The following is a 10,928-nucleotide window of genomic DNA, read 5'->3' as shown; positions in this document are numbered from 1 at the left end:
CTATTCAACCACTTCCACTTGGGCAACCTTTGTCTAAGAAGGTATCTATCTAAATCTTTGTCATTCATTCTTGTTCAAATGTAAATACTTCAGAAGTTCTTATCTTCTTCTTAACAGGTAGAGAAACAGTCTGCTCACTTCTATTCTGTTACAATAACAGAAAAGGAAGCGAAAGGGGGCCTTGTTTGCCGAGTTCATTCACGAGAAAAAAGTAAATTTAAGGTTCGTCAAAATCTAAAGCCAAATATGCTTAGGTTTACTTTATTGTGTATATTTGTTCAACCAAATGCTTGCTACTTGGACTCAGAATTCTGATGATAGAAAATTCATTTTGGTCAGTTGGCGAATAAGAGTGGAGAGCTTTTTCTACTGGAAGACTGCTACATTACTAATAAAGGACTCCTAGGTTTACTGTTGCATGTGCAGACTTAATGACTTATTTGTGTCACTTAGCAATAATTTATATTTAGCCTAGTTAGTGGCTTAATAGTGTGCTTCTAGGATATTTCCAAATGTATCCATCCTCAGATGGGCACTCTTTTGTTTCCCTGATAAATGATTTGATAGACACAAACTCTTAGATGCTTTCGATATTCTCTTTTGTACCGAATCATCAAGCAGAGTGATACTGATTTCAGACTATATTAATATGAGAGTATCATACTATGATTTCCATCATTGATTATAATATGATCTAGTTACTTCAATTTGTTTTTTGGATCAACTCAATTTTTTCCACTGTGTTGATCTGTTTTGAGTTTGTCACAGTTTGGTAATTTGAATTGCATGTCTGCAGCTATTGTACTTTGACCAAGAAGAAAATGGTGGACTAAGCCTTGCATTACAGGTTCGAATTTCTTTCCGTTCTTTTGCTTGCTCCTTATTGTGGTCAAGTAATCTAGGATCACACTTCAAATTTCATGGTAGTTTAGGCTTGAAGAGCACAGTGAGCTCCTTTTTTTCTTATAAATATGTGGATATGGATATCTGTTCTCTGTTCGAATCAAGAAGTTTATGTCTAGTCCTAAAAGATCCTTTTTAAGCAACAATAATAAGTTTCTCATTAGCCCCCAGGCTGAAGTTCACTCGACAAAGATCGGGGGACTTTGTGGCTTAAGCCACTAGTTCAGGCCCTACGCCAAGCGAACTAAGCCTACTATTTAAGTGGGGAGGGGTCAGGGGAGGGTCCATCATCCCCGGGTTTTGAGGGCTGCACTTCTGCAGTTGTTCCTAAGGGTTGGCTCCAGATGGGGAATAAAGTTTCTCAATTCACTTTTCTGCCGCTTATGCTGAGTTGACGTTCTTTCAATTTTGCTGCATCCGATTTTCATACCCTCGTATAAGCTACGCCATCTGCCCTCAGATTAGTCGCAATCCATCGGTTGCCAAATATCCTCTATCATTGTTGATGCTAATCTGGTTTATGATCCTGGCAGTACTTCATTAATATCTGCTGTAAATTTATTGAGACTTCTTTGCAGGAAGATAGTTCAAAAACAGGGAAAGTCACATCCGCTGGCATGTATTTTCTTGGTTTCCCAGTATATCACTTGGATCAAACCCAGACATCGGTGAGTTTATATCTATGCATAATGTCAATTTTTTGTACGTTCCTCTTCAGTTTTGTGTCCATGTGTTCACATTATTTTGCTGCTTGAGCTAATATATAGGCAGCAGCCACAAAGGATCCGGACTCTGCATTTTTCAAGAAACTGGATGGATTTCAACCATGCGAGATAACTGAGCTCAAAGCTGGCACACATGTTTTTGCAATTTATGGTATCTTTCCCTTGCCAATCTGAACTTTCAATGCAATTCAATGGAAATATGATACTCAGCACCTCTCTCTATTTCCTGGTTGACTTTTGCAGGTGACAATTTTTTTAGAAGTGTGAGCTACACCATTGAAGTGGTCTGCGCTGAACCTTTTACCGAGGAAAAAGAGAATCTTAGAGCAGTAGAAGCTCAGATTTTGTCAAAAAGAGTGGAACTGTCTAAGTTTGAAACAGAATATAGGGAGGTCTGTGCTCCTTCGTTCATTAATTGGCGATCTCTTTCTTTATGTTTCTTTTATCTTATTGGTTCCTTCTTTTAACTGACAGGTCTTAACACAATTTACTGAGATGACAAGTAGATATGCTCAAGAAATGCAAGCTGTAAGTTAGATGCTTTGTGAACTTCATCTGCAACTCTAATTTCTTTACCTATTTGAATTGATTTTATATTCCTAGGAAAAAAGTTAAATTATTGTTTCAACTTCTTTGCTAATCAATAGATTGATGAGCTTCTTAAGGACCGCAATGAAATTCATGCTTCCTATACGAGTCTTCCTGTGATGAAACGTAGTAGTAGTAGTAGCAATCGAAATAAGAACAAAGGTGGATCCAAGGCAGCCAGTGAAGATGGCCCAGTAAAAGAAAAGAAGTCTTTAAGAGACCGGACGAAGAAGAAGAAATGGTTCAACATTCCCTTAAAAGTTGACAAAAGGAAAGCTTGTTAATTAGGGTGAGCTTCTTTTTGTTGTATCATATCACTTCCTTTCGACTGCTATACATTTATATTTCTATTTTACATGCAGTGTATAGAGAAACAACGGAACTGAATGAGTAGTTGCAGAGGTACACTTCCTATTAGTCCAAGCAACAAACCTGTTGCAGGACTTACAAGAATTCTTTCAGTGGGACTCCATTGCAGTAACTAGCCATATCACTATTGCGCTGAAATATTGTTATTTATGGAATGGTGTTGACACGGGAAGTACACGAAAAATTCTTTCCTTGAACACTCACACATGTAAATTGCATTATTCAATCACAAGTCTTTCTTGAATGTGCTATGCTTGTGTGTGTGTGTGTGTGTGTTTAAGTGGTAAAAAAAGTTGGTTCTTTTGTTAGTTCAGACAAAGAACTAAATACAAAAAAGTGTAAGATACAAGATTGTTGCTCTTTTGTCCTCAGATGCCTAATATGTATATTATAAGTCAGCATTTACATCTTTTTATTAGTTTCTTGGGAGTCTGAACACTTTGATTGAATATATAATAGACCAACTAGATTCTGCCAAAAGCTATATTGGATTTTGTTGCTTGCAAAACTCATGCTAGTCTAGGAGTTGTCAGCCTGTCACCCATGTTCAACACCCCCTCTTCGCCCACACACACATCTGAGGTGAGGTATTGAGCTCTAAGATGTCATTTGATGTGAAATAAGTCGATAAAGTCTAAATTGATGAGCTCTTAACATGTCATCATCTGATATGAAACAAGTTTGATAAAAGTCTAATATCAATTTCAGAAATTCGAAAAGGGTAAATGTGTATCTTGAGTAGCCAATTATTTCTGTCTCAATCATATAATGCAAACATATTACAAGATTGGATCTTTTAGTAGTGATTGACAAAAAATGACTAAAATCTTGATTGAAATTGGAACAATTGATGTGTGGATTTCGACTTGATACATGATTTTGGACATATCTGTCGTTAAAATATCTACTTTATACAACAGGCTGATGTTATTCTATGGTCTGCAATTAGTAACAAACAAACCAACGAAAAGAAAAAAAACACTTGCGAAGTCGTTTAGTTGGTGAGATAAAGATAATAATTTCAGGTTAAAATGTGAGATTATATTATCCCACATTTCGTTATTGATATTAATTAATTCCAAAATTATTTTATCCCATCATACGTATTAAAATGGTGGAATTAGTTATTCCATATTTACGTGAGATAACTATTCCCACACTTGCAAGATTGATACAATCATGTTTGTAAATATGTGATTAATACGTTCATCTTTATATAAATACGAGATCAATGACTTAAATAAATGGAGTCTTTAATTCTTTACACAATGCAGACATTTTCTATAGCCAAATGTTGAAATTACAAGAGGTCAAAAATGTTCACATTGGAACATAATAATAATACATATAATGTTCTATGGAAACTATACATATTATAATCCAAAAGCACCTTGACACTAAAACATGTCTTGAGATGATAATCCTTCTTCATCAATAGTAATAATCAACCTAATTAATTGATTAACTACCAATTTTCTTGTAATTGATTCACAACATCACATCTACGTCTCACCTCTCCCATTTTCCCTAATTTAACTTTATAAACACTCACTTTCTCCATTGCATGTGCAAATGCCTTGAAAAATGCATCTTGATCCTTTGCATAAAGCTCCACAAATGGCTTTGTCCTTTGGTCATAAATCATAGCTTGATCAGATGCCAATAACCCTAGCCCCTTTTGCAAGTTTAGGAAATACATGTTGTCGAATTTGCCAGGTGTCATCACGTCATTGAACGCAGCCATATCCTTCGTGTTATTCCCACACAAGGTTTGTAACGCTTGCACATATGTAGGGTTCATAGTAGGATCAAATTCTGACGTCTGACTAAATTTGAATAATCTCTTGCTAAATTCCGAACAATGAGAAAATCCAATTGTATGTGCACCCATTAATGCCACCATTTCTTGTACATTTAAATTTTTTGATGAAAACATATTAATTATTGTGTCCATAGTCATGTTAGGCCTAGCAATATGTCCTTCAACATCTTTTGCGTACGATTCAAAGCTATCTTTTCGCCCTAGGCGAATTTTGTAAAATGGACCTCCAACCATTGTAATCAAGTCACGAGTTGCAACAGCTAAAATATCTGCACAAGATACAATGCCAGGGCATTGGAGTTCTAATGCAGTCTTTGCACGTGTGACAACATCATAAGCGTCCCCCGGGAGGGAGAGGTTGATATCCGTGTCACGCTCGGCTTGGGAAAAGGAATTTGAGGAAATCAATAACGACGCGTCACATCCTCCCACCATGCAATCGTGGAAGAAGAGGCGGAGGGCCCCAGCCGCGGTGGTGGGTGCCGCGAGTTGCTTATCGACGACGATTTGTTGGATGATTTTTTCAAATTGAGGACATGTTTTGTTGTAATAGTCAACATTGAGTTTGGATTCTGTAAGAGAAAATAAGGTTAGAGATGAAAAAAGGAAAATTGAGAGAAGTGGTAATGCCATGACTTTATTGAAAGAGAATTTGTGAGAAAGCAAATGAAAAAAAAAGGCTTCTAGTGTATTTTTGTTGGATTTTTTGGGGGCTAAGAATAAGAGAGGTGTAAATTAGTTATGTTTAATGACGTTTGAAATTTGAGATAGGCAATATTTTGCATGCAACAAACATAAAATAGAGGTCTAAAAATTGTTTAAGGTCCGGTGTTTACTCCTTTCCTTCTTGTTTAATTGTCCATGCCATTAATTAATAGTAATAATTTATATTAGAGCAAACGATACAAATCTCACTAGTTTAGGAGCAAATTACTCTTACTAGAATTTGTATTTTGGATACGTGTATCTCGGATACATGAGTCAAAATTAGGTGTAATTTGTTCCAGATACACTGTATCTGACTAGACTCACATGTATCTGATTCTCTCGCTCGCCTCTTTCCCTCTCTCCCTCTCTCACAATCGCGTCTCTCCGTTCGTATCTGTAGTTCAAAATGTATCTGGGGGATACACAAACTCTCTTGGTCGCCTCCCTCCTATATTGCTTGCCTCTCTCCTCTCTCGTTCGTCTCTCCCTATGTGAATTTGTATTTCAGAGTGTATTTAGTAGAAAAAATACATATACCTAGGTGTATCTAACTTAAAATTTGATACGAAATTATTAATTAGTGAGACAATATGTAATTTTTTCAAAATACATATACCTAGGTGAATCTTCATATAACAATGTTTTGAACCTGAGATTGAAATTCATGACCTCTGATTAAGGAAAGAAATAATCCTTCGTGTGTGGTAGACTACTCAGATAACTATAGATTTAGATGATTAAACCGTGTCAAATTTAAATAGGCAGAAAACAGAATTAGAGACTTATCAAGAAACACCAAGCGAATAAAATTAAACAAATACGAAAGAAAATAATTGTTTATCTGATTCAAACAAAATAATTAAGCTTAAAATATTATGAAGAGAACTAAAAAATTATCTATCTAATGAAATTTACACTAACTATTCATCTGTGGCACAAGGGGAGGCTAATAATATTTAATTAATTGTGAAATTTTTTAATTTTATTTTCGTTTAAATAATTAAAATTTAGATTCAACAACAATAAATTCAATATATTTTTATAAGTGGGATGTTGAGAAAGTGTTAGGATTTTGACTTGATTTTCTTATCATATTCGAATTTTACTTTTCTTTTGGAAGGAAAGTCGAAGTATTATCATAATTGTTTTCACTTTTTCTCAAAGAAAAATACAATTTTGTTTCTTATTTGGTTATTCTTTTCTTAGAGGAAAAGATTGGAACTCTATGAATTGAAAACTCTTCTTCTCATACCCAAAACGCAATATAATCCACAATATAATGTGTTATAGAGTTCTTTTAGGGGGGGATTTTCTGTCAACAGTTTTATGTTTCTTTTATAATAGTCTTTCATATGTATGCCGATTGGTCAAACCATATAATAATATTATATTTCTTTTAGTATAATTTTTTGTTGTCTAATTTATTGCCGATATCATTTGCAGTTGTAAGCTTCCTTATGATGTCTTGGTTCTTTTGAACCCAACTAAAAGGTATACATAGTAACCAGATCTTATCCCTACTTTAAAAAGTTAGAGAGGTTATATTCGAAATTAAAAAAAAATTATTTAATAAAATGCTTAAATGAACATCGTAATAGATATCTTGCATGTGTCCTGAAATTTGAAGAGACTCACTCCTATACTAGCCTGAACAAAATCCCTACCTTAGATATTGCTTAGCTATCAATTTGAAGTCAATTAAAATAGGTTGAATATTTTGTTCATGCTTTGTATGTATGCTTTGGATATTCAGAAAATGGAATCAGTCTATGTTCCACTTCCCGGGTAATTCTCTACCTTTGAGTTAGCTGAACTAGCTTTATCAAGAAGCTTGAATCGTTTATTTACTTTAAGCCTTATTATTGACGCGATAGATTGCTATTTGAAAACATTTTCTATACAAAAAGAATTCCTTCATGCTATACTTAGTTGGATAGTCTTAGTTTAGTTTGAGAAGTCAAGGAAGCATTTGCCTTTTATATTAGACAATATTTTAGAATTTTGAATTTAGACTACTCACATCTTCATATTCATAAATAAAATTTAATACAACATTATCCAACAAATTGTTTTGCAAGGAAATAACCAACATCTTATTAATTGAAATTAATCTTGACTAATATAAATATTAGCAATAATATTACTATGTAAAGTTAAAGACTATGTTTTCAAGGATACTGCACTATAAATTAAAAATAAATAAGAGAAAAAATATAGGTCTTTTAATAAGAATTGATTTTTAATCCCTAATTTAATAGAATCATCCTCGTTAAAAGAGAATAAGAAAATTACTTTCTCAAGGACGAGTTGATAATCATTATATTGGATTTTCTTTTTAAAAAAATTATTCAACTTTGTTTGGACATAATGTTAAAGAAAAAATATTTACTATTTTTATGGCAGTATTCACATATATACTTGTCACATCATATGTCTTTTACATTTCTGGGAATGTTATAAATGTTCTATACTTATTTTATCCTTATTTATAAGTGAACAAGCAAAAGGACTAACACAATATAAAGTAATTGTACTAAAAGTAACGAAAATTGTATACCATAAACTTGGGCCCATTTATTTTCTTTGTTTTCTTGCGTAAGTCCACGTGTATGCATGTAAGTTCAAATATCCTCCAATTTTTCTTTCTTTTTTTGGCAGACACCTAATACCATCTTTATTTGTTTTTATTTTTTGTGAGAGACATATGTTTTACACTTGAAGTCCTAAATGTGTTTCTTCTTCATATTCCCAATCCGTTGTGAAAAAACCATAAATAAAAAGCTTTGTACAATTTCGAGTAAACCTTAGCCATTTATTCAATGCTTAAATGTTATTTTCTATGTCACCATATCTATGCTCAGTTATTTTGTCAATTTTCTATTCAGTTGGCTTAGTTTTTGTTTCAATTTTGCTGCTTTATTTGGGGTTTGAACGGTTTCTTTGTTGCATGCATCAAATTTAAATTTTGTTAGTTGTTGCCATAGATTGCTGCTCCTTTTGCTCTACTTTTCCTTTTCGTCTTTCCCAATTTACAAGTTCTTAAAACTTATTTTTGGTTATTATTGAAATATTGGTATTTTTTTTTTTCAATTTGTTGATAGCAGGTTTCCGTGCATTTTGCCTCTTCCCCTTCAGTATTCAATTTGAAGAGAATAAGAGAGTCAAAAATGGGAGGAAAAGCAAGTTGATGGAAAATTATGAAGAGTGATTTGATTTTTGAGTTGGTGCACCAATTCGGTGATAAAATTTCACAACTTTCAACATCAAATGTAATTGTTTGTTCGAATTGAAAATTTCTGGAAGCTCTCCTTCCAATTTCTAAGTTTATTTGTTTTTTGGTATGAAATATCCTATTGTTATCTATACAAGCTTGAAACGTATGACTATGCTCTTCTTTCCTATTCCTATTGATGCTTATCAAGAATTTTGCCTTTTTCCAGTCCGCCCTGAAGATTCCCAATACAGGCTTTACAACAATCCCTGCTTGCATTTTTAAAAAAAATAGATAGTGGCTGTCAAGCTTGACTAGTAGATATGATTCCCCTATAAGCAGAATGTTTGCCCTATGTTTCTTGGTATTCTTAGTAGCACAAACAAGGTCATGTATGCTAAGTCTTGTAACTCAAGGTTGAAACTTAGTGTTCTGAAATCTTGCAAATTTAATAGGCATATCATATTAGTAAATTGATGTAACTCAACATTCCTTAATCAACTTTTATTCTCTTGTGATTATTTCTCATACACAAACGACTTGAAGCTAACATGATTATTGGTTACTCTCTAGGATGATGATAACCATTCTTTGTCAAATGCTTCCATAATGTCCTTAGGATCTTCAAATTTGAATGTTATAGTTATTTTATCATCTATTATTGTGTGAGAGAGACTTGAGACTTGCTGCACTAACATGGAAAGTGGCTGACATGTTTGAGCAAGGTGTTGGAAACAAATGCTCTATTGAGGATTTCACTAACATCGAAGAGTTCTCTTACCATTTTGGAGCTATTAACTTAAGGTAAACAGATGGATATGAAAGGTACCTGAAGGCTGAATTGAGACATGTTACATGTAATTTCTTATTTTGGACATAGTAATTTCTATGTTTTATCAATTGGTTTAAAATTGTATACATATCTCATGATATTTGATAAAGAGAGCACACTAATAGAGGCTTGAACACTTAGTATCCGACCCTACTAAATAAAATTAATCACATGTAGAAGGTCTACTTGAAATACTTTTTCAAATTGATGAGAGTTTGTTGTACCAAAACGACTTCAACAAATCGTACCAAAAGTTATCTAACTTGTACAATTGTTAGAATATATGATAAAGATATTCTGATTCTTTGTATATATCACATTAGTTAAGTGTATATTTAGTTCCTCTTATAGCTAGTTAGTTTCATTAATTATAGCCTTGTATTGATTATATATAAACCATTGATATCAATGAAATAAGCAAGGGATTAAACTCTTTCATGGTATCAGAGCTCTAGGGGAAAACCTTCCGCTTTCTCTTCAATACCATTCCCCCCTCTCTTCTTCGTCTCATCGTGTCGGAATCAAAATATTCCTTTCACCCTGCTCTTGATGTATCCAACATCAAGAACCATGTTCCCATCGTTCTTGAGATGGAGAATGTCCAGTATTCCATATGGACGAAACTATTTAAGATTCATGCATGATCCCATTGAGTTCTTGACCATATTATTCTTCTGACAAAGGGCAATGAGAAAACGCTGAAAATAGAGGAGGAGAAAGATCTTTGGTCGACTCTTGATGCTACTGTTCTATAGTGGATCTATGTCACTATATCTCATGATCTTCTACATATGATGCTTGAGCCCGACACCATGGCAATAAAGGCTTGAAATAGATTACGTGACATATTCTAAGATAACAAACACTCTCGTGCCGTCACCCTTGAGTACGATTTCACTCATGTGAACATGGAAGATTTTCCAAGTGTCTCTGCCTATTGTCAGCACCTCAAATCTTTGTCGTATCAACTCAAGAATGTCGGCTCTCCCGTCGACAACAATAGACTAGTTCTTCAACTGGTCTCTGGTCTCACCGAACCCTACAAAGGTCTGGCCACTCTCATTCGCCAACGTGATCCTTTACCCCAATTTTATCAGGCCCGTTCGATGCTCACTCTTGAAGAGGCCGACCTTGCTAGGAAGGCGGCACATAAATCCTCATCAGTTATGGTTACTCGTGAGTCAACTAGCTCGCATGATATTGTTGATCATTCATCTTCACACCGCAATACTAATGGTAGGAAGAGGAACCAATACCACAACAATAATCGCAACAACAATAGTGGTCGTAGAGGCAGCAAGGGTGGTAGCGGTGGTGGGGGTAAGGCTGGAGGTGGTGGTCAGATGGGGGGTGGCAACAGCCGCGATGGCGGACAACAGCCAACAGGTCAGCATCCGCCACCTAATTCTTCATGGGCTGGAGGTCAGTCGTGGCCTTGGATGGCACCATGGGCTCCCTGGGCTATACCTTCTTGTCCAAATCCGTCAAACTCATGGATAAGGCCCAATTATGAACAGCAGCCGAAACAGTAGCCTGGTATACTTGGGCCCAGATCGCAGCAGGCTTACACGACAGCTCCATCTCCAACCGACATTGAAGCTGCAATGCATACTCTTGGAATCACTCCTCTGGATGCGAAATGGTACATGGATACCGGGGCCACTTCTCATATGACATCCGTACGAGGTAACCTCACGTCTTATTTTAATATGAGCAATAAACGTGGTATAATAGTTGGAAATGGTCAATCAATTCCAATTAATGGTTATG

At 34.9% G+C, this 10,928-nt stretch overlaps 3 protein-coding genes across 3 annotated transcripts; 2 read left to right on the top strand and 1 right to left on the bottom strand.

Moving 5' to 3' along the window:
• The first annotated feature begins 6 nt into the window (after window positions 1–6).
• LOC125823947 (chaperone protein dnaJ 16-like) lies at window positions 7–2,836 on the top strand. The gene is made up of 9 exons (XM_049503293.1): window positions 7–41; window positions 118–222; window positions 797–847; window positions 1,482–1,571; window positions 1,671–1,779; window positions 1,872–2,020; window positions 2,103–2,156; window positions 2,276–2,505; window positions 2,579–2,836. Exons 4-8 carry the CDS (start codon window positions 1,521–1,523, stop codon window positions 2,498–2,500), a joined length of 588 nt encoding a protein of 195 aa, XP_049359250.1. The 5' UTR covers window positions 7–41; window positions 118–222; window positions 797–847; window positions 1,482–1,520; the 3' UTR covers window positions 2,501–2,505; window positions 2,579–2,836.
• Window positions 2,837–4,050: 1,214 nt separating this feature from the next.
• Window positions 4,051–5,060, bottom strand: LOC125823970 (peroxidase 6-like). Its single transcript, XM_049503317.1, has one exon. The coding sequence runs from the start codon at window positions 5,038–5,040 to the stop codon at window positions 4,051–4,053; it is 990 nt and encodes a 329-aa protein (XP_049359274.1). The 5' UTR covers window positions 5,041–5,060.
• A 5,006-nt stretch (window positions 5,061–10,066) lies between these two features.
• On the top strand, window positions 10,067–10,690 carry LOC125823968 (uncharacterized). The gene has a single exon (XM_049503316.1). The coding sequence runs from the start codon at window positions 10,067–10,069 to the stop codon at window positions 10,688–10,690; it is 624 nt and encodes a 207-aa protein (XP_049359273.1).
• The last annotated feature ends 238 nt before the right edge of the window (window positions 10,691–10,928 follow it).

Source organism: Solanum verrucosum, unplaced genomic scaffold (genome assembly GCF_900185275.1).
Source record: "Solanum verrucosum unplaced genomic scaffold, falcon-dt-bn FXZP01000786.1, whole genome shotgun sequence".
In the NCBI taxonomy this organism is placed as follows: Eukaryota; Viridiplantae; Streptophyta; class Magnoliopsida; order Solanales; family Solanaceae; genus Solanum; species Solanum verrucosum.
Note: the sequence above shows the minus strand (reverse complement) of the source record. Positions and strands in the feature narration are given on the sequence as shown.

Coding starts and splice junctions, on each gene's coding strand:
- LOC125823947 (XM_049503293.1), top strand. CDS start 1,521: ATGTATTTTCTTGGTTTCCCAGTATATCACTTGGATCAAACCCAGACA. Junction 2,021..2,102: donor TTGAAACAGAATATAGGGAG/GTCTGTGCTCCT, acceptor TTTAACTGACAG/GTCTTAACACAATTTACTGA. Junction 2,157..2,275: donor ATGCTCAAGAAATGCAAGCT/GTAAGTTAGATG, acceptor GCTAATCAATAG/ATTGATGAGCTTCTTAAGGA.
- LOC125823970 (XM_049503317.1), bottom strand. CDS start 5,040: ATGGCATTACCACTTCTCTCAATTTTCCTTTTTTCATCTCTAACCTTA.
- LOC125823968 (XM_049503316.1), top strand. CDS start 10,067: ATGGAAGATTTTCCAAGTGTCTCTGCCTATTGTCAGCACCTCAAATCT.